Genomic DNA, 24,418 nt, shown 5'->3' with positions numbered 1-24,418 from the left:
GAAACTCAAGATCGAGAACTACGATCTAAGAGTTTCAAAGCCGAAAAACTATCGGCGAAGGCAATTCGAAGCAAAGGTGGAGCAAGCTCCCTCACTATTCTTGATATTCTCTCATAATGTAAAACACAGCTCCTAGGAGATGTATTATTGTTTTACATTATGAGGAGAGGTCACTACCCAGACCGGTTTCAACCCTTTTTGAGGTATAGTAAAGGTATGTAAATTCTTTTCACTAAGCTTTGATATTTTCCTAGGTCTACCTACTCACTGATGAGACCTCAAAAAGGGTTGAAACCGGTCTGGGTAGTGACCTCTCCTCATAATGTAAAACAATAATACATCTCCTAGGAGCTGTGTTTTACATTATGAGAGAATATCAAGAGTAGTGAGGGAGCTTGCTCCACCTTTGCTTCGAATTGCCTTCGCCGATAGTTTTTCGGCTTTGAAACTCTTAGATCGTAGTTCTCGATCTTGAGTTTCACTTACTGGCTATAAAACAAAATAGGATTCTTATCCATTTAATAGATATTAGCATTTACAATAAAAAACTGAAAATTAACCTACAAGAACTAGAAGTATTCATTTTTAATTATCATCTTGGAGATTAAATGTAAAAATAAATAATGGCATTGAAATTTAAATATCCAGAATACTTTACAAATTATAATTGATCCATTATTGGCAATTAATAAATACTAATTAGATAGAAGCAAAGACAACTAAATAGAAAGGATTTCACGTATATTATTTTAACCTCGAAAATTACCTATCTTCATAATTAGACCCATTCTAGAACATTCTTCCCAAATATGGATGTAGACTTCAAAATCTCACCTAGATAAAGGAATTAAAATTCAAGAGAAAATGCTGCATGACTTAGAAACGCCAATAAAAAATTTCAGTATTTAAACCCATAATAATACAAGTGAACCATACTAACTTAATTGGCCACTTTATTGGTATGCACCTCAATAGTGGAATTGGAAGAATGACAGTACGTTGCTCCCTTTGATTGGAAAAGGCCTGAGTTTGATTCTCGTCATGAGAGGAAGCATAAGAGTTTTTTTCAGTTGAAGATGAGTTAGCATATCTCATATGGAGGCAGTAGAGTTTTTCTCCCGGAAACTCGGGTTTTTCATCCCACATACAGGCAAATCAGCCATCAGAACGCACAATTACAGACAAAAAATACTGTTGGTGATGATGGGTGGTTGATAGTAGTTGTGTGTAGTAGTAGAATTAAGTAGTAAGGGAGACTGAGATGTGTGGAGTAGAGTGCCCTCCTGTGATGAGTCTTTGGATTCCTTGAAGGTGTCGTATAATAATAATCATAAATAGGATAAAGAAAAAAGTATATACTACATACAATTTACAAGAATAAAATACCTATAACTTGCACAAATACTGTCACTTGATCCTCAACAGACAAAGACAGGAAATACTAATTATTAACCTAAACACTAGTGAACATAAATTCTAGAGATACTAAGATCTGAATCCCATTACTCGTGTCTGTTCTCCCCAAAATGAAATATGTTAAAAGGGAGGCAGTTAAATAATATACGGAGACCATAAAATGTAGTGTTGGAAATGAAGAGAATATCTAAACAAGCTTTCAAGAAATGGTTTAATAAAGCAGAAGAAATACTACTAGGAGCACTGCTTCCACACAGGAGCTTGAATAATTTTTATTTGCAATAGTTGATAGGGTAAAAATATCAAATGTGAAAGCAACTTAACAGGAACAGAAAAGGTTTGTTTGCATTTTATTTTTCATTTATCTTTGTATAACCTGCCAGTTGTAAAAAAATAAGTTCTATTAGTTTTTTTTTAAACTGAAAAATTGTTTGGAACTGGAACTTCACCAGAGAATTCAGGTTTAATAAGTAAGACTTAGTCATTCATTGCAGATTGTAGAAACTTTTGGATTTCTTTGGACATCATTCTGGGTTTTTTGCTGATACAACATTGATATCAATTTCAACTCTTGAATACTTTTTGGAATACTCCAGCTTTGTCTCGTCATCATTTGGACCCCATTTATTAGTAGGACTCAAAGCTTGCTTCACTTTCTAAGACAAAGAAATAAGACATTTAATTAGAAATTATTATATTTTCTTATTTACTTTCTCATTTCTCAGATATGAGTATGCCTGAGATACAAAATACACAAAAAGCATGTCTGCACACAAATAAACTGCATAACATTTGACTTTTCCCAGAAAAATTTCATGAGCATATCAAATCATTTGGACAATCTCCCTAGAATGAATATAAATTGGAATTAAATATATAACATTCATTATGTACATCTTACCATGGATGAATGGTTTGTGGTTTAAAAATGAGTAGGTAAGTAGGAAGTGTTATGTGAGTGTGAAGTATAGGTTATTAAAAAATGAGTGAAGTGATGGATATTGCAGATAATATGCAAAGTATGATTGTAGGAGAATGAGAGAGTAAACAAAAGTGATCAAAATACAAATGATAGCATGCTTCTGTGAGTGTAAGTGCAATCTCTTTATTGATTGGAAGAATCATCTTGGTGAATGCAGCAGAGAAAAACAAAGGACAGTTCAGTTATGTAGAATTATAGAGACAAGCTTCCATGTCAGAGCACTTACTTTAAACTAAGATAAAATAACACTCGATGTTTCAACCTTTATATCAAGGTCAACATGAGGAATACATATGTACAAGTTACATTGTGATATACTATAGTAAGCTACAACATTACTGCTCTGATCAACTGTCGACCCTAGGCCAACCGCCTCTTGGTGAGGGAAAAAGAAATGGATAAAATATTGGATAATGGAAGTAATAATTACACACTTAAATAAGTGGAACTATATCAATTGCTACCAGTTAGTGTTTAATTTGCTACAGTCCTATAATTTTTGAGTTCTGCTTATTGTTTATTAATAACTAGTAACATTAATCTATTTCTATTCTTCCTTGTTTGTGTTTGAAGTTCTATTGTCTCTTCCTAGATGCTATGTCAGTTGTGTAGGCCATCCAAACCCTTTAAACTATTAAGCCATCATTCCTGTTGAGATTAGGACAATGTAGAAGCATCTCACAAGTTTCTTTGACTTTTCCTTTATAGTTTTGGTATGAAAGGACTTGTGCACTTTTCCAGTCTTTCCTTGTTCATTTGAAGTGCATGATCAGAAAGGCCCCATTTTCTATAATTTAGGAATTTAAAGTGTAATTTGCATTCTTCTTTGGTTATTGGGAATCTGTTCTTGTTTCCCAATACAGGTGCACGGGATTTGGTATATCACCGGGAGAATAAGGGAGAAAGGTGATCTATAGAGAGGCAGAGTGAGCTTTTTAATTTTGTGGACAGTTTGAATGTAGCCTTAATAATGTATTTTTGCAATGTTCTATTTTCTCAAATATTTCCCTAATACAGTGTTTTTCAAACTGTAGGTGTTGTGAAATCAATTCAGCGTGTCACAACAACTTTTTTCATAAGCCAGATCTTTAAAACACATTAATTTGAATTTATATGAAAATGTTATAAAGTAATGCATGCCATTACTACATATATAGTAATGGCATGCCATTATTTTGTGACATTTGTTTCTGTTTAGTATATATATACTGCTGTCCAAAACTTAAGGACCAACACTATTTCTCAAGATTACAACCACAAATTCAGATGAATCAGCCTCTGGCAATTTATATAACTGATGATTTTAAGTAGAAAATGGGAACAAATTCAAATTTTTGAATCATATGTAAAATGGGTTACATGATAGCACTCGACAGGCAAAAGGCCACGCTAAGTGAATTGTGCTTGAAGGAAGCTCTTTTCAGGAAAGAATAAAGTTGATAACTTTATGTCTTGTAATGTCTATCTCAAAGACATCAGCTAGATGATTTCATGTGAGGAAGAATTATTGGAAAGTGCTTGAAGTTCTCAAATTTCTGATATTGGCAGAGAGTTTGGAACACTGCCCAGAGCCTGGATACAATGCTGTGTGAGATTCCAGACATTATTATTATTACCCCAAGACCTCATGGAGTCAAAGACTCACCTGGGAAGTCCTTTTATCACACACACCTCATCATACCGTGTCTTAAACACACTCAAACTCCTTGCAGACACCACACTCCAATCATTCACAACTCTGCATGAAAAAACCTGCCTCTCACTCCCCTACTCACACCCTCTTTATACAGTTTCCAGGGATGACCTCTGGTTCTCCCCTAATCTCCCACTATTCTCTGTAGAACTTCTCCACCATTGATCTTATAACAGTGCTTGAAGTTCTCAAATTTCTGATATTGGCAGAGAGTTTGGAACACTGCCCAGAGCCTGGATACAATGCTGTGTGAGATTCCAGACATTATTATTATTACCCCAAGACCTCATGGAGTCAAAGACTCACCTGGGAAGTCCTTTTATCACACACACCTCATCATACCGTGTCTTAAACACACTCAAACTCCTTGCAGACACCACACTCCAATCATTCACAACTCTGCATGAAAAAACCTGCCTCTCACTCCCCTACTCACACCCTCTTTATACAGTTTCCAGGGATGACCTCTGGTTCTCCCCTAATCTCCCACTATTCTCTGTAGAACTTCTCCACCATTGATCTTATAACAACTCCCTTACCAACTGCTAGGTCTCTATCATATCTCCCCTCTTCCTCCTCTCCACCAGACTCTGCAAATTACATCTCCTCAATCTTTCCTCATACTAAACATTCCAGAGTTCAGAAACTACCTTAGTCAATCGCCTTTGGACCCTTTCCAATATCTCTTCATCCCTTCTGAAAACTCAGTGACCAAATCTGGGCACAATAGTCCATGTGTGGCCTAATCAAAGCCTTATACAATGGAACAAAAATCTCCCTACTTCTACACGTCAGTGTCCTCCGCATCATTCCCAGAAGCCTTTGTCTTCAAAACTTTGGTGATGTGTCCCCTAAATTTTAGATCCTTATCCACTATCACCCCCAGATCTCTTATTTCATCTACTTCCAAATATATTCTCACCAAGCATAAATTCTGCATCCCATCTTTGTTTTCCAAATTTTAAAACCTTGCATTTTGCAACATTGAACTCACATCCCCATTTCCGTGCCCAATCACTCAATCTATTCAAGTCTTTCTGTAAAGCCACAACATCTTCACTACACTTCATGGTTCGTCCAAACTTTGCATCATCTGCAAACAACTGAATATCTCCATCCAAATCTTTGCCTATATCATTAATATACAAGTTAAACAGTAATGGCCCTAAAACAGACCCCTGAGGCACTCCACTAGTGACTTTCCTTTTCCTGGATATTGCACCCCCATACACAACTTGTTGATACCTATCAGATAGCCAGTCTCCAATCCAATGCACTAATCTAATATCCAACCCCATCTGCTCTAGTTTGACTGTCAACTTATCATGAGGTACTTTGTCAAAAGCCTTTGCGAAATCCAAGTATATTACTGTGTATCCTTCTCCTCTGTCCAAGAAAGCAGTCACTTTATTGTAATAAGTAAGTAGATTACTAAAACATGACCTCCCTTTAGCAAATCCAGGCTGTCCATCAAAGATGATACCATTGTTGTCAACCTAACTCTGGATCCTAGTTCTCACAAGCTTCTCCAACAACTTAACCACAACATCTGACACACAGATAGGCCTATAGTTTGATGCTTGAGTTCGATCACCTCCTGCACTTGGTCAAGTACCCTCTTTCCACTCCTTAGGAACTTGACCAAGTGCAAGACTCATATTAAAAAAATATGTCAAGGCAGGTGTCACCTCCCTGGCAAATTCCTTCAGAATACGCGGTGATATATTATCAAGTCCCACAGCCTTTTTTACATCTACGTGAAGAATCCTTAAACGTGTGGACAGACTTATGTGTTCATCGAACATGTTGTTTATTATTTTAACGGTATAATAGAACACAGAAACTAAGTAAATAATTAATTTATTAACTTAATGCTGATAGTTCGCTGGTGTTATAAACAAAATTGTAGCATCAACACAAAGACTAGAGTCCTGATTTTGGCGCCCTCTATCTGAAAAAAAAAAAGCTATCATATATTACTAGAGTCCTAGAAAAGTGCTAGTTTTTTCTTAATATGACTGTCTCCCAGATCTTCGGCAAGTTAATACAGCCATATTTGTTGAGATTTGGAGTGTGTTTTAGGGCTTCTGTCGCCTCTAAGAACAATCTCTCTGATTTATACGGGTTTCTGTGTAGTACTTTTGTGTTTTTCCAGTTGATCCTGTGTGCAGGGGTATCCAGAGCATGGTCTGCTAGGCCCGACTTCCCATAATGATAATTCTGGACATATCTTTTATGTTCGCTGATGCGGATGTTCACAGTTCTTCCTGTTTGACCATAGTAGGCTTGATTGCATGAGCAGGGTACTTGGTAGACTCCTGGATGTGATAAAGGAGGAATGCTGTCCTTGGGTGAGCGGATGAGGGTGGCTAATTTGCTACATGGTCTGAATGTAGTGCGTAGTTTATGTTTATTGAGAATTCTTGAGATCTTTTCGGATGTGCCTTTAATGTAAGGGATGGTGACTGTTTTGTTGTAGTTCTCTGTGGTGGATGGTGGGAGGGGTTTCTTAGGAGTGTTTAGTATTTTGTTTATTTTATGTGGATTGTAGCTGTTGGCCAAGAAGGTGTGGCATAAGTGAGTCAGTTCAGCAGTAAGAGCCTTGTCATTGGAACAGATTGCTCTCGCTCTATGGGTTAGCGTTTTTAATATGCCATATTGTTGAGAAGGATGATGGTGTGATTGTTTGTGTAAGTATCTACTTGTATGTGTGGGTTTTCTAAAAACTGAAAATGATAAGGAACCATCTGGGAGACGTGTGATGAGTGTATCCAGGAAGGGCAGACAGTTGTTGGCTTCCAGTTCCATAGTAAAGTGGATTTTTGGATGTTGGCTATTTAAATGTGCTAAGAATGTTTTCAATGTCTCAGGGCCATGTGGCCAAATAGCAAGCACATCGTCAACATAGCATAGCCAAACTGTTGGTTTGAGAGTGGCTGTATTGAATGCTTGTTTTTCCAGATCGCAATCCCACCAACACACAGAAGAATAAGGCACGAAAATTATTGAAAAAAGTCACTTCCTGGCCCAAAGACACAGTTAACAAACTCAAACCCTTCCATGTTAAAACACCTAGGATCTATGGAGCACCAAAAATTCACAAGCAAGGCACACCTCTACGCCCAATTGTGGACAGTATAAATAGTCCCACATACAAACTGGCTAGACATTTAGCGAAGCTACTAGCCACTCTCACAAACAATTCTCCCTCCTTTGTCAAAAATTCAGCACACCTAAAAAGCATCTTACAACACCTTACCCTAAAAAGCTCAGACTTAATAGTAAGCTTTGACATCACTTCATTATTCACAAATGTACCACTAATAGAAACCCTCAATCTACTGAAGTCACACTTCCCCCCTGATATATTTGAAGTATTCAAATTCACAATACATGCAGGATATTTCACATGGAAAGGGAAAATATACAAACAAATTGATGGGACAGCCATGGGCTCCTCCCTTCCCCCCCAGCCAACTTTTACATAGAACACCTGGAAAAACAAGCAATCAATACAGCCACTCTCAAACCAACACTTTGGCTACGCTATGTTGACGATATGCTTACTATTTGGCCACATGGCCCTGAGACATTGAAAACATTCTTAGCACATTTAAATAGCCAACATCCAAAAATCCACTTTACTATTGAACTGGAAGCCAACCACTGTCTGCCCTTCCTGGATACACTCATCACACGTCTCCCAGATGGTTCCTTATCATTTTCAGTTTTTAGAAAACCCACACATACAGGTAGATACTTACACAAAAAATCACACCATCATCCTTCTCAACAATATCGCATATTAAAAACGCTAACCCATAGAGCGAGAGCAATCTGTTCCAATGACAAGGCTCTTACTGCTGAACTGACTCACTTATGCCACACCTTCTTAGCCAACGGCTACAATCCACATAAAATAAACAAAATACTAAACACTCCTAAGAAACCCCTCTCACCATCCACCACAGAGAACTACAACAAAACAGTCACCATCCCTTACATTAAAGGCACATCCGAAAAGATCTCAAGAATTCTCAATAAACATAAACTATGCACTACATTCAGACCATGTAGCAAATTAGCCACCCTCATCCGCTCACCCAAGGACAGCATTCCTCCTTTATCACATCCAGGAGTCTACCAAGTACCCTGCTCATGCAATCAAGCCTACTACGGTCAAACAGGAAGAACTGTGAACATCCGCATCAGCGAACATAAAAGATACGTCTGGAATTATCATTATGGGAAGTCGGACCTAGCAGACCACAGGATACCTGTGTGCAGGGGTATCCAGCACACAGTTGATCCTGTGTGCTGGATACCCCTGCACACAGGATCAACTGGAAAAACACAAAAGTACTACACAGAAACCCGTATAAATCATACAAATTAATGCAAGTTAATACAGCCATACAAATATGGCTGTATTAACTTGCCGAAGATCTGGGAGACAGTCATATTAAGAAAAAACTAGCACTTTTCTAGGACTCTAGTAATATATGATAGCTTTTTTTTTTCAGATAGAGGGCGCGAAAATCAGGACTCTAGTCTTTGTGTTGCTGCTACAATTTTGTTTATAACACCAGCGAAATATCAGCATTAAGTTAATAAATTAATTATTTACTTAGCTTCTGTGTTCTATTATACCGTTAAAATAATAAACAATATTATTTACATCTAGTTTACTCAATTCCCCAAACACCTCTTGCTCACTTACAGTCAGTCTCTCCTCCCCATCATCAACTGCTCTCAATCTCTCTATGAAGTCACATTCACAAGATTGAAAGATCTTTATGAACTGCTCATTAAGTATCTCCACCACACATTCTGCAATAGCTGTCTTTATACCATTTTCTCCAATCAATGTCATCCTTCCATAATCATTCTTTCTTTTGCTGGCTACATATCGAAAGAACTCCTTAGGATTCTTTTTGGCTTCATTAGCTAACTGCTGTTCATACCTCTCTTTAGCTACTCTCACCAACCAAGTCACCCTCCTTGCCTGGTCTTTGTAGACCTCATGGAATTGGTTATTTCCACTTAAGATCTGCAAAATATCCCTCTATAGCTGCAATCACCTCTTGATTCGAAGAAAAACAGTGACCAGCGAGTAAGAGTTTTAGTTTTGGGAAGAAACAGAAGTCAGAGGGAGCCAAATCTGGGGAATAGGGTGAATGTTCCAACAATTCATAGTACAGATTCTGTAATTTTCCCATTGCCAAAACACCTTTGTGGGCGTGTGCATTGTGCTGATGAAAGATGATTTTTTTTCTTCTGCAAGCCAGGTCTTGTTTCTCATGAATTTTTTCATCTAGTCTTGTGAAAAAATTGGAATAATATTCCCCAGTTATTGGTTTACCCTTTTCAAGATAATTAATAAACAAAATGCCTTTAGCATCCCAAAACACTGATGCCACTATCTTTCCTGCTGATGGAATTGACTTTGGTGTGGAACAACTGGCTTCTGTTCACTGTTTTGACCGCTGTTTGGATTCTGGTGGATAATGGTGAATCCAAGTCTCATCCATAGTAATAAATCAATGCACAAAATCAGTTTTATTCTTGTTAAAATGCTCCAAGCACTGTTCAGAGATTTTCATGCGAGTATGTTTTTGATCTGCTGCGAGCAAGTGTGGCACCCATCTTACACAATGCTTTTTGATTTGCAATTCTTCATGCAAAATATATCGTACATGTTCTTTTGAAATGCCTATAGTCTCAGCAATTTCACACACTTTGACTTGCTGATCATCCAATACCATATTGTGCACTTAATGATTTCTTGTATTGTTACACTTTTTGAACGTCCTTCACGTGGATCATCTTCGAGGCTGGTACGGCCATGTTTAAACTCAGCAGCCCATTTCTCAGTTATTGAAAATGAAGAAGAGTGCCCATAAACTTTTATGAACTTCAAAAGAATTTCTTTTGGCATTAAACCTTCTTTTATCAAAGAATTTTATAACTGCACGATACTCAATTTTATCCGTTCAAGGGATACAGAAAACACTTTTGCTTCAGACAGCTGTATAAAACAAACTACTTAATAGAATGACTTGCAATTTCACATGGATGCTTATGACAGATGTACCAACTTAGAAAAAAAAAATCTTGCTGATAGTGTTGCCATCTATGGTCAAGAGCCTTTTCAGATCACCCTCGGTACATCACAGTTTGGTGTTGACATATTCCATAGCAAAATGTCTCTCTGCATAGTTTTCTGTAAGCACTGTACAATAATTCCTTAACTACATCCTTAGGAAATTTGTAACTTTTGCTAAAAACATATTGCAATTTAATTTATATGAAATTTATAACACTTGTTTTTGTAATATAATTTATTGGTATGCTGGCAATAAATTTATGTCCACATTAGGCTGTATTTATAAAAATTTTTTCATATACATGTGTGTGTGTGTGTTGAAAGTTTTTCCACTTTAGTTATACTATAAATTAAAGATATCAAGAAATTATAATGCTTGGTTTAATCCTTTATCCAAGTTTAAGCAATAAGTAAGTAATAAGGTGTTATACCTTATTATTAAAATACTCTGGATTAGAGATAGTTTTTGAAAGTTTTTTCACTTGGTTATATTATAAATTAAAGATATCAAGAAATTATATATTTGGTTTAATACTTTATCGAAGTGTAAGCAAACTAAGTTTGCAATTGAAGTATTTTCAGGTATGAAAATACTTCAGTATACCTGAAGTATTTTACTTCAGGTATGAAGTATCATACCTGAAGTATTTTCAGGTACGACACCTTTTGGCAACTCATATAGGTAAATATGACTTCTGCATTGCTTCAACCTTAGTATCACCTCTGGGTCTGGCTCCCACTGATGAGACCGCAATAATGGTCGAAACCAGTCTGGGTATTGACCCCTCCTATAATACATAGCATTATACATATCCATAAGGATATGTATAATACATAGCATTATACATATCCATAAGGATATGTTCTTTGCATTATGGGATGCTAAGGCAAGTGATGTGAAGTGATTAGCTTCTATATATGAGTTGCACCAGTCCTGAAAATACTTCAGGTTCAAACTTTGTTTGCTTGTTTGATAAAGGATTAAACTAAATATATGATTTCTTGGTATCTTTAATTTATAGAGTATATATGTTTGTGTGTGAGTGGGTGGGTGGGTACTGGGTTGCAATGTAAAATATCTTTGATTAGGTCACAGTAAAAAAAAAGGTTTGAATAACATTGCCCTGATCTAAGTAATGGCTATGTCTTTATTTGTAATTCACCCCTTTCCCTCCCATTCTTGTGAAAGATTCTTTTGAGAAAGTATGTAAAAATGTTATGAAAACTAATGTGAAGTATGAGTTGGAATAGTTTTCCTGTTGTCATTCTTTACAAATTCTTTTTAAATGTTTTGAATAAATATTATTTGAAAGTCATTTTCAGAGCTTCCTCATCAGAGCGAAATTGTTAGAGCTCTATTTTGTGGTATGAGCCTTCAGATATGTACTGGCTTTTGTGTGTTCATCGGTTTGTGGTAGACCATGAAGGACCTTATATGAGAGGTAATGCTGTTTTTATGTTTCTCCTATCCACGAATGGTTACCTGCAAATCTATAGTACATTTGGTACTTGGGTGGGCTTGATTTTGTTTTCAAATTTTTTTAATCAATTTTATATATATTTTTTGTATTTTTAACTTGTTTTTTTACATAGTCTAGAAACCCTGCTCTAGAGACTAAACAAACTTTTTCAAGCCACTTCAGGCCTCCAACAAGCAGTTCAGTGAGATTCATTTCTCACCTAAACACAATCACAAACATGCATGTCCATGGCGGAATTCAAATCCACAGCCTGTTGATTAGAGAGTGGGTATGCCAACTATCCAGCCAACCAGGCTGGCCTAAGTAGCACTGTAGCTTATCATCATGTATTGTGATGTCGGTTGTGTGTGTATATTCCTAATAGCTGCCTTGATATACAGGTTGAAATGTTGAGTGTTTTATATATATATATATATATATATATATTTTCCTAATATGAAGGTCGAATGTTGAGTGTTAATTTATCTTAGTTTAAAATATAGTAAGTGATTTAACAAGGAAGGTTCTCCATAATTTCTATCTATTGAATGCTGATCACCATGCAACAATGAGAGAGAGAGAGAGGAAAGTATGACAGAATGAGAAAGAGAGAGTAAAAAAAAGAGTATTGTATGGGGACTGTGAGAGGAACACTTGATAAGAGCACAATGAAATAGTGTTTTTCAAGGATGATTTTCCAATGATACAATGTGCGTTAGTGAAAGAGCTGATTGCTATGGTGGATATGAATGACTTCAGGGGTGATAAGTGAGAGAGAGAATATGAAAGTTATTGGAAGAAGCCAGAAAGAGAGAGTGTTTTAAGGTAAAGCCTGTTGTCAGGGTATGATAGGAGTCAACCAAGAAAGGTAACTATTGCAAAAGAATCAACTCATAGGTTTGTTTTTGTGCATGGGGGTTTGAGAGGGGGGGGGGGAGTAGTGTTCAGTTTGTAATATATGGAATTGTTAGGATATGAGGAAGGTTCCAAAAGTTTCTGACCTGACATACAAAATTTGCATCAATTTTAAAACACTGCATGATGGATAGCACCACCTATGGGAACTTAGTATACTGGTTTCAACTCTACCTGCGTCATTCAGTTGGAGGCACTTGATTGACTAACATGGCATACTAAGTGGCTGTAATGTTAAAAAATGAGTACTGCACTGTGATGAAGTTTTTCACCAAAGAAGGGCTTTTCTCCAAGTGCTATCAAACAGTAATTGGATAGTGTTTATGGGGAAAGCTTCTCCTTCATATTCTACTGTGAAAGAATGGGCTAAACCAGTGTTTCCCAACGTTTTTTTTTTGGATCATGCTCCACCTCAACGCCTCAAAGATTTTGATGTCCCCCCCCCCTAGCATAATAGTCAGCTAAGTTCTGAAAAAGTATAATATAAATATGTACTTTAAATAAAAAAGGAACATAGGTGAAACTGTTTTTAATTTGACTTTCTTCAATGAATATAAATTTTATATTACACTTTGTATATTATAAAACATAAATCGAACTGAACTTGGGAAAATAAAATCCAAGTTAATGCAATCCTTGAGCTTGATGTCTGCTGCAAAGAGTTTTTATTTGAGGTACTAATTTAGTTATTTTCAATCTCAAATCCCCATGGTTTGTGATATCCAGATGATTTCTTTTTTTTTTCAGTAGCAAGTCATTTACAGCACTAAAGCCACATTCAACTAAATATGACGATGGGAAGGGCAACAGTATTTTTTTTGCAAAACTAGTTGAATTTAGACATTTCATTTCTGTCTCATCAGAAAGCCATGCCATTCTTCCTTTTATGCTAAATAAATTTCTAATAGACTCATCATTTTGCTTTTCTGAAAGTTCTTCTTGATACTGTATTTATGTTGACTACTGTACTAGTGATGTCAGCTTTTTTTCTCAGAAAGTCAGGGTTGCAACAATGACAATGGTGAGTTTTTTGAGTATATCGGTGATGAGGCAACGAATGCAATGTCATTTTCAAACTGTCCCCCTGTGGGGGCGTACGTCCCACGTTGGGAAACGCTGGGCTTAACAGTCTTGCCTAAGAAGAGAGAGCATCAAAGATGATCCTCATGATAGTCAGCCTGTGGAAGTGATGACTATGGAAAATATTTCTCTTGTTGGGGAGGAACTGCTCAATGACAGATGGCTGAAGCTCAAAGAAATCTCAGCAAGGTTGAGGCTTTCTATGACAACCGTCTTTTGCACCATTCATGAAATGCTTCACATGATGAATGCCAGTGCATGGTGGGTGCTCCGACTTCGCTCTTCAATTCAGAAGAAGTATCGTGTGACATGTTCCCACAAGTTTTTAGAGCTTTGCCAAGGGAATCAGAGAAAAGTGTTGGAATCCATTATCACCAGCGAGAAATTATCATTGCCAAGAAAAGCATTGAAAATCCATTATCATTGCCAAGATCACTCAGTCTACCAAGAAGACAAGTCCACCAAGTTGCTTTTGGCAACAATTCTCTTGATTGACTTTAAAGAATATTATGCTTCACTCCTGCACGGACTGCTCGACACCATAAAAGAAAAAGAGATGAAAGATGCAGTTTTAGGCCATTTTGCAGACAAAAGTACAGACTATTTTTTTCAAGGGCATAGAAATGAAGTAAGCGAGATTATGTTGAAAAGTGACAGTTGTTTTCTTTCTGTCACCTCTAAAAGTTAGTCAGGTCAGAAACTTGAGATGTGAGAGCAGAAGTACCCTGCCTGTGTATTTAGGAGAAGGTGCAAGGAAATATGCAGTCTCTCTGACTAGGCTGTATAACTCGAGGTGGCAATAGAAGAATTTGAAAAGTTAGTTAAGGATAGAATTTAGGAATGGAAACACATAGTATATATATGATGCTTGATGGAGAGGACAGTATATGGCTTTGTGAAGGGTACGTCTCAATTTAGTAATTTACTCTTTGCAATCAAGTGACAGTCAAGTTGAGTAAAGAATATGGTGCATTTTTATGCACCATATTTGTGGTGCATAAAAATGCTCCACCACAAAGTCTGACAGTCACCACCATATTTGTCGTGAAGACTGCCAGACTTTGCAAAGGCATTTAACTTGATACTATATGGAATCCTATTACATAAATTGGAGCAAATGGAGATGAATTAGCTACTAGTGACATGTATAAGAGGATAGCTGATGGACAAACATTAAAGAGTAGCATATATTAGAGTAGAATCCAAGAGAAGACAGATTGGTAGCATACCACAGGACTCTGTACTTGTGTCATTGTTACTTAATTTGCACATTAATATAGGGGAATGATTTGGAGCAGGAGTGTCCAGTTTGTTGCTGATGCTAAACTAGAGACGACAGTAGTTAATAACTGATGTATAGATCCTGCAAGATAATTTAGGTGGACTGATGTGAGCAAAGGATAATGGTTCTCAGTTTAATATGGCAAAGTGTCGAGTTATGCACTTTGAGATTAAAAAATTACAAACTGTGTATGACACTGAACTATAAGAAATTGATGAGACTGGGAATTTGAGAGTAATGGTGGCAAGGAAACAAAGTTCATGGGTATATTGAAAAATTTTGCCAAACAGCTCAAAGGTGAATGTTGAAGAATACAATAAGTAGAGATAAGGAGATTATTATTCCTCTCTGTAAAATAGAATATAGCCATATCTGTATCCTATCCAATAGAAGTAACAACCAAAATGGTGAACAGTTTTTGGAGTGCTACTTATCAGGATAGGTTGAAGGTTTGTGGATTGCAAAATTTTACTGACAGGTGGAAACTATGGAATATGGTAAAAATATAAGTCATTGAAGGGTTTTCATAAAATAAATTCTGAAGAAATTTTCCAATACATGACAAAACAAGGAATGATCCATAGAAGTTGCACAAAAGTGTAGTTAAACAAGAGCATGAGATGTTTATTTTTTTAGATTTCGTGAGTAAGTGGAAATGAGTTGCCACAGACAGCCATAGTTTAACCCATTTATGCTGGAGGTTGAAAATTTTGAATTTGTGCATGAAATTCATATATGTTATCTAGAAAAATTCAAGAAACAAGAATTTAAAGGAAAAAAATTATTTCATTCCATTTTTGAGTTATGTGACATTCCAAAAATGGAACAGTAGGCAAAAACATTACTATATTGTACACAATTTATAAAATCCTGTTTCTTGTCTCAGAAGGTGGTGATACCTACTATTGAGCGTGATATTCAACTGAACACTTCACTTGTACGGCAACATCACATTTTTCACATTGTAAAGTGTTCTTATGACATTCAGCACATTGCTTTTCCTGCTTGATTATCACATGATTCATGCCATCATAACGTGAGTCAATGTTACGCTTCTGAGAAGGTCTTCCTTTTCGGCCAGGTTCTGTAGGATGACTATAGGTCTCCAGATAATGGAATGCCACACGTTAACGAAACTCAAGAAGATCCATTGACTTCTCATCATATGCTTTATGCAGTTGCCAAGCATTTTGTAAGACCAATTTGAAACAAAACAAAAGAGGGCTCGAATACTATTTCTTTCCATGGATTGATGCACGATACTTAGCAGTGTTTTCATCTGCTCTGTCTACGCCTCCCATAAACTTTGATCATATTTGGCTGCTGAACTTAGATCTTTTTCTGTTTCTGGGAATAACGATTGACAAGACACAGAGGATTGATACCAGCACCAGATGATGCAACAGTGACAACACTGTTATCATGCCATTTGCAGACAATATTGCCTTTTCCATCAATTCAATAATCGAATGTGCCTCTTTCTTTTTTCTTTAGATCATTATCTGATTCCAATGGAGCTTTGTCAATGCGATCTTTTCTCACTGTACCTGTTACATGATGTCCCATTGAACTGAGCCTATTAAGAAGTGCAATACTGGCAAAAAAGTTGTCGAATACAAAATGGTATGCTCTGTAAGTGCCTCACTAAACTGAAGGAACTGATTCACCAACACTGTTTAGTATTTGGGTTTTTACCCTTATACGGCTGAAACCAACAAATATAGCCTAGACGTATTGCACCACACCAAAACTTATAGCCGAACCGAATATGCTTTTCCCGAATAAATTGTTTGCACCTGTGATGACCAAAGTAAGGAACCATGGATTAATCAAAGCTTAAACATGTTTCATTAGGAACAAATTTCATACATTTCTCATTTAGTTTGCTTGTGAGGGGTCGCAACTTGGAAAACTTGTCCATTGGGTCCAAATTTGCATTGTCAGCAACATGCAAATGAAGAAATATAGTATCAAAGTGGTGTCACGTCTCATTATGCTCATCTGTTCTTTGCTCCCAGAACATACGTCGTCTAGGAACTGAGACGTAACCACTCAGAAAAATAATTCCCAGAAAACGTTTGAATTCGGAGTTAGTCAAGCCAAGATTTATACCCTTACTTACAGCATATAAGTTGGAGTACGTGCCATTGAGTTCAACGACCTTGTCATCAAGAAAAGGTTCCAGAATTTCTGTGGGAGTTCTCATTTCGGTGAAGAAATCGTTTGGTAGTTGTATAACTCTACCTGCTATGGGGCTGTGCATTTAGGTCAGCTTTTTTCCATTTGAAGACAATTTTTGTGAGTTTCTTTCTCTTTGATAGAGGAGGTTGCTGTGCAGTAGAGGTAGATACAACTTCGTCAACAGGAGAGTCATCTTCAGGTATGTATGAGGGATCATCTGGGTCAGACTCCGCATCAGAGCCATCTTGAATAAGATAAACAGGTGCTCGCAGCAAAGAACCCGGCAGATTATTTATTGTTCCACCTTCTTCATCTCCTGAGTCCTCACCAGAAACAGGTACTGTAGCATTTTTAGATGGTTGTATCACTATGGCACTTGCTTCTATACTGTCATCTATCTCTAACAGGTCAGTTATTTCATGTAAACATAGAGTTCGGGGCTTCTTGAGACTTGTAAAATGGTTTCAACTAAAAAAAACAAGGAAAAAGATATATTCATTTTAGAAATTATGGACTTTACAACCGTGTTATAAATAATTTTTAATTTCCCAACGTTTCGATCTTCATATTAAGATCATCACCTGGAGCATATACAAATATACAGGACAAGCTGAGTTACATTACATACAGTAAGCTAGAGAAACAATGATTTGATCACAGTAATATAATAAGTTTAGTTTAATCCTTTATCCAAGTGTGAGCAAACAAAGTTTACGCCTGAAAGTATCTTCAGGACTGGGGTAAGGTAGTGCAACATCAGGCGGAGAAAGCTCTCATCACTCCTATCTCAGTATCTCCCATAATGCAATGCACATCTCCTTGCAGATATGTGTAATGCTATGCATTAAGGCAAGGGCCACTACCCATACCAGTTTCGACCTTTATTGAGGTCTTGTCAGTGGGAGCCAGGCCCAGTAGTGGAGATACAAAGGCAGAAGCAATGAGAGGTCATCCTAACCTATAGGAGTTACCAAAGGGTGTGCAACCTTATTATTAAATTACTCCGGATTCAGAGAAAGATGTTGAAAGTTTATTTTTCACTTGGTTAGACTATAATAAGTTTAGTTTAATCCTTTATCCAAGTGTGAGCAAACAAAGTTTGTACCCGAAAGTATCTTCAGGACTGGGGTAAGGTAGTGCAACACCAAGTGGAGATTTGATCACAGGTTATTCTACTGGCATGACCTCTAGTGAAAAAAAAAATATAAATTAATTATTTAGAAACTACATCAAGCTAAATTCTATTTATGATAACATGAGCAAACATTCTTTCTTCTAAATAGTTTTCTTTCAGTAACAATGATGTCCTTTTAGCATTACAATTGTTATTTTTGATTTAGGATCCTGGATTATCTGCAGTTCTGTTTATAGTTACTCTTAGAGAAGAAGGTTCCGTGAGTCGAATATGTGCCTTCCATATGTTTGGGATTTTTAGACCATCATTATTGTTCAGATTGGGGTGGTTGATAATAATCTCACAGGCTACCTTAAATTTGCGTTCATACCATGTTTTGGTGTGATGTAAACAACTGGTGCTTTTCCAGTCAATTCTATGTAAGGTTCAGGGCATGATCAGAAAGACCAGCTTCACCATAATTATTATATTTAATGTGTCATTTATGTTCTTTTTGTCTGATAGGAATTGTACGTCCTGTTTCCCCTATATATTATATATCACAGATGCAATAAATACGGTATACTCCAGGGTGAGCCAGCGGAGGGAGTGGGTCTTTGGATGAGTTGAGTAAGCTTTTTAATTTTGCAGGAGGGTTAAAGTTGGCTTTGAGGTTGTATTTTTGTAGTATTCTGTTTATCTTTTCCAATCACTATAAAACTGGCAAAAAATTAGATTCCATCATTCAACAATATAACTTACTCTTTAAGAAAAACTGTGAATGGGACAGCTTGGTTCAGGCCAAACAGGGATTATCGGGATTGAGATTTTCACTTTGAGACAGTTTAGAAATTGTGGGAATCTAACAAGTATCTGTTTTGTTTATATGGAAACGACATTATGATAAAATTTTAAGGGAAAAGCTGTTCAAAACATTATAATTATATGGTGAAAATAGAATATTACATAGAGTAACACACACACACACATATATATGTATATATATATATATATATATATAAAAAAATAAAAAAAATCAGCTAACGCCTTTTTATTCCCGTATACGAGAGTATATATAATATAGTCATATATATATATATATATATATATATATATAGTCATATATATATGACTATATTTAAGTTTAGATGTCAGCAGTTAGAATTGAAGGGAGATAATGTATAGGAAAATGCACTAGTTGTCTACATCACACCAAAACATGGTATGAACGCAAATTTAAGGAAACCTGTGAGATTATTATCAACACCCCAATCTGAACAATAATGATGGTCTAAAAATCCCAAACATATGGAAGGCACATATTTGACCCACAGAACCTTCCTCTCTAAGAGTAACTATAAATAAACAGGACTGTAGATAATCCAGAATCCTAAATCAAAAATAACAATTCTAATGCTAAAAATAGGACATCATTGTTACTGAAAGAAAACTATCCATAAGAAAGAATGTTTATTCATGTTATCATAAACAGAATTTAGCTTGATGCAGTTTCTAAATAATTTTTTTTTTCACTAGAGGTCATGCCAGTAGAATAACCTGATCAAATCATTGTTTCTCTAGCTTACTGTATGTAATGTAACTCAGCTTGTCCTGTATATTTGTATATGCCCCAGATGATCTTAATATGAAGATCGAAATGTTGGGAAATTACAAGTTACTTATAACACGATTGTAAAGTCCATAATTTCTAAAATGAATGCTGATCACCGTGCAACACTAAAAGAAAGGAAAAGATATATTAGTCCTAGTGGTACTGGTTTTGCCTAATGTTCCAAAAATGGAACACGGAAAATGTCAAAACTATAACTAATAAAGAATAATAACTTCTGTATTTTCTTTTTACAGCACTAGTAGAGATAGCATAACTAGTAGAGAAGTAATAGAAAAATAATCACAAGTATAGGGTGTAATGCACTAAAGTTGTATTTACCTGTCTTTGGATGGTTCTTCAAAAACCTTTTTCGAAAATCAGATCACTTTTTTGACAACATCCCTGCACCTCAGTATCTGCAGCAGTGACTAACTCTGTGCAGTATGTGATAACATCTACCCTTAGGAAGTAGACAGATGTGAAAAATAAGACCTCGTTGATGACCTTGAGCAGTAGGATATAAATAACTCTTATGTGACTACTGTTAAGGAGAGTTATGATAGGTACTAGGTACTGGGTTAGTTATAGTGCACAAAAGTGTAGTTAAACAAGGGCATGATATGTTTATTTTTTTAGATTCGGTGAGTAAGTAGAAATGAGTTTGCCACAGGCAGTCATGAGTTTAAGAAGAGATATGATAGGTACCTGGGTTAGTTATGATTAGTGCACGTTTCTCTCGTGACTAGTCTTTGGACTTCATGTAGGATCCTGTGCAATAATAATAATAAGAAGAATATGAAGGAACAGTAATGTAATTCATGATTTCCCATACCTAGGTATTAAACTGAATTCCGACTAAACGATAGAAAAAGAAGTGAGACAACTAGTCTTTATTAACTGAAAATAAAGTTTGAAGATCCAAATCAGTTAATAAGCTAATTATAACATAAATGACGCAGTAAAAACTACATAAACTTTACAGAAGTTGCAGACATATCATGTGAACATCTTATGAAGAACAGACTAAAATAAGAATAGACAACAATTTTTATTCCAGAATAGATTGAAATAAACATTGCTTATTTTAAAATGTCAAATAACCAGATATTTTCAACAAGCTGTTTAATAATCTAATATTCACTTGCTGTGTGTTATGTTATAGTTTTGAAACCTGTAGATACTTGCATTCTTTACTTAACTGTTTATTTTGAACTGATGATATGGAAAAAATGGAATGTGACTATACTATACAGCAATGTCTTGATAATCTGAAGCTTTTGGAAAAGAGAATGCAAGAAATCTTAATGGATATACTGATCTATGAATGTAAAACTTATGCATGCCTGTTATGTTAAAAGAGTCTGGAAGTGTGTCCTTTCTTTTAGGCTTGCACGGTGATCCGAATGCATTTTTGGAAATTATGGAGACAACTACCGTGTTTGAATAAAAACTTTAGTTTACTATTACTAAAATTTTACAATTCGACGTTTCGACCTTTATGTTAAGGTCATCTTCTGGAGCGTACAAATATACACAGAAAACAAGCTATACCACAATCATACTGGTTCGTTAAAGACACTGACTAACCGCTACCATAATTGTTGGCCTGACCTCTGGTGGAAAAAAAAAAAAAATTATACATCAGCGCTAAAGTCCTATTATTTGTGTTATCTACTATATACTAACATTATATTAACATCATTCCAGCCAGTTGGAGTGGAATGGTTTCTAATAATAGCAGATTGGCTAGAGTCCTGACTTGTGTTGAATCTTTCAAATTAGGTTGGCTGAATGTGTGCCATCCAGATCCTTGGAATTTTCATACCATCTTTGTTGTTGATGTTTGGGTGGTTTATCAGGATTTCGCAGGATTCTTTAAATTTTCTTTCGTACCATGTTTTTGTACGGTGTAAGGTGTTGAGTGCGTGGTCTGAGAGGCCTGCTTCACCATAATGGTTATATTTAATGTGTCTAATGTGTTCTTTTTTGCGTATAGGGATTGTCCGTCCTGTTTCACCAATGTACGGTAAGTTACAGGTGCAGCGGATGCAATAGACTCCAGGATGTGCTAATGGGAGGAGAGGGTCCTTAGAGGAGCTGAATATAGTTTTAAGTTTAGTGGGTGGTTTAAAGGTGGCATTAAGGTTATAATGTTGTAGGATTCTGTTGATTTTTTCTGATAACCCTTTAATGTATGGGATGGCTATGGTTTTACTGTAGTCTAGATTCGTTTTTGTTGTGGTTTTATAGAGTATTTTATTGACAGTATTTTTGTTATAGCCATTGTTTATGAATGTGTCACTAATGATTTTTAGTTCTTGTTTCAGGGCCTGCTGGTTAGAGCAAATAGTTGTGGCTCTGTTTTTAAGGGTGTTTATGACTCCATATTTTTGTGCTGGGTGGTGATATGAATTCGCATGTATGTATTGGCCCGTGTGTGTAGGTTTTCGGTAGACCGTGAAGGATAGATTGCCTGAAGGAAGACGTGTAACTAGTGTGTCTAGGAACGGGAGCGAATTTTGGTTTTCGATTTTGATGGTAAATTGTATGCGTTCGTGTTGTTTGTTTAGGTGGCAGAGGAATGTGTTTAGCGTTTGTCGACTGTACGGCCAGATCGCGAACACGTCGTCAACGTATCTGAGCCAGATTGTCGGTCGAAGCGTGGCGGAATCAAGAGCCCTTTGCTCAAAGGTTTCCATGTAGAAGTTCGCGATTGGGGGGGATAATGGTGAGCCCATGGCCGTACCTTCCTTTTGTAGGTAGAATTTGTTTTGCCACACGAAGTAACCGGACTTTAGTACGTGGGCAAAGAGGGCCGTAATGTCGGGCGGAAATTTGTTTTGTAGTAGGAGAATTGTGTCATTGATGGGGACATTAGTGAAAAGGGTAGAAACGTCAAAACTGACTAATAAGTCGTCTTTGTCGAGTGTTATGTTTTTGATTATGTTTATAAAGTGTTGTGTGTTTTTTTATGTAGGAGGGGGAATGACCTACCAACTCCTTGAGTGTTGCCGCTAATTTCTTGGCTAGGTGGTAATTGGGATTGTCTATTCCTTCCACTATTGGTCGAAGGGGCACATTTTGTTTGTGTATTTTCGGAACCCCATATATTCTGGGGGGGCGGGCGTAGTGGGGTTTGAGTTTTTTAACTGTGTCTGGTGGCCAAGAAGTGACGGACTTTAATAGTTTTTCTGTTTTGTCCTTTATCCTCTTTGTTGGGTTATAATTCACCATTTTATATGTGTTGTTATCGGCTACTAGTTGGTTCATTTGAAGTATGTATGTTGACCTGTCAAGGACAACAGTGGCACTGCCTTTATCAGCTTTCGTTATTATTATGTTTTGTTTGGCTTTTAACGATTTGATTGCTGCTAATTCTGTTTTAGTCAGGTTATTCTGTATGGTTTTCTTGGTATTTAGGACATTACTGGTTTCTAGTCGTATTTTGTCTGCTATGTTGTTAGGTAGGGATCTGATGCCTCTTTCAATGTGGTAGATAAAATCTAATTTGTTTACCTTTTTTGGCGCTATTGCGTAGTTCAGTCCTTTATTCAGCAGCATGAGTTCGCCGTTGTTCAGGGTGTGGCTTGATAAGTTGATCACATGGTTCTTGCTTGTCGGTGGTTGGTCGCTCCTTGTCTCCCTTGTTTGTTGTTCATTGTTGTTTCTCGGGGAGGAAGTCCTCTGATTGGCCGCCATATTTTGCCGTTGTTTCAACCAGTGGAATTTTTTCTCAAGTTTTTCTTTGTTCTTTTCCAGGGTATGCTTGGCCGAATTGTCAGTAATCCTTTCAAGTGTTTGTAGAATGTCTTGGTTGACATAGTTGGATAGTTCTAATTGTAATTCAGAAACTAGATTTTGTGTTGTACCTAGGTTTCGGCGGGCTGTTTGGATCTGTTCCCTAAGCATTGCTTTTTCTGTGCGGTCATAGATACGAAGTGCCTTAGCGGACGTAAATTTCTTTTTTAGCCTGATGCAGATCGGAATGAGGTTATTGTCTCTGCATCTCTTTAAAAAGGCCAGCCGATTGATCAGAAGAGAAATACGAATCTTTAGCTTACCATAGCGATTGCAGCGCTTGTGGGTATCATTTCCATGGATGATCTGAATCCTTTCTTTTAGGCTTGCACGGTGATCCGAATGCATTTTTGGAAATTATGGAGACAACTACCGTGTTTGAATAAAAACTTTAGTTTACTATTACTAAAATTTTACAATTCGACGTTTCGACCTTTATGTTAAGGTCATCTTCTGGAGCGTACAAATATACACAGAAAACAAGCTATACCACAATCATACTGGTTCGTTAAAGACACTGACTAACCGCTACCATAATTGTTGGCTTGACCTCTGGTGGAAAAAAAAAAAAATTATACATCAGCGCTAAAGTCCTATTATTTGTGTTGTCTACTATATACTAACATTATATTAACATCATTCCAGCCAGTTGGAGTGGAATGGTTTCTAATAATAGCAGATTGGCTAGAGTCCTGACTTGTGTTGAATCTTTCAAATTAGGTTGGCTGAATGTGTGCCATCCAGATCCTTGGAATTTTCATACCATCTTTGTTGTTGAT

General features: G+C 36.5%; 1 protein-coding gene across 1 annotated transcript in view; it reads right to left on the bottom strand.

Moving 5' to 3' along the window:
• Nucleotides 1-1,750: 1,750 nt before the first annotated feature.
• The window catches only part of LOC150095360 (sodium- and chloride-dependent glycine transporter 2-like), an 89,831-nt gene continuing 67,163 nt past the window's right edge, over nucleotides 1,751-24,418 (bottom strand). Inside the window, exon 7 of the mRNA XM_090410271.1 lies at nucleotides 1,751-2,072. Coding sequence (XP_090266397.1) covers nucleotides 1,941-2,072 — 132 coding nt within the window. The 3' untranslated portion in view covers nucleotides 1,751-1,940. The remainder of the gene's footprint in view (nucleotides 2,073-24,418) is intronic.

This window comes from Typopeltis vanoorti, chromosome 20 (genome assembly GCF_054136105.1).
Source record: "Typopeltis vanoorti isolate ZY-2024b chromosome 20, IOZ_Tvanoo_1.0, whole genome shotgun sequence".
Classification (NCBI taxonomy): domain Eukaryota; kingdom Metazoa; phylum Arthropoda; class Arachnida; order Uropygi; family Thelyphonidae; genus Typopeltis; species Typopeltis vanoorti.
This window is presented reverse-complemented; position numbering and strand designations above follow the sequence as displayed.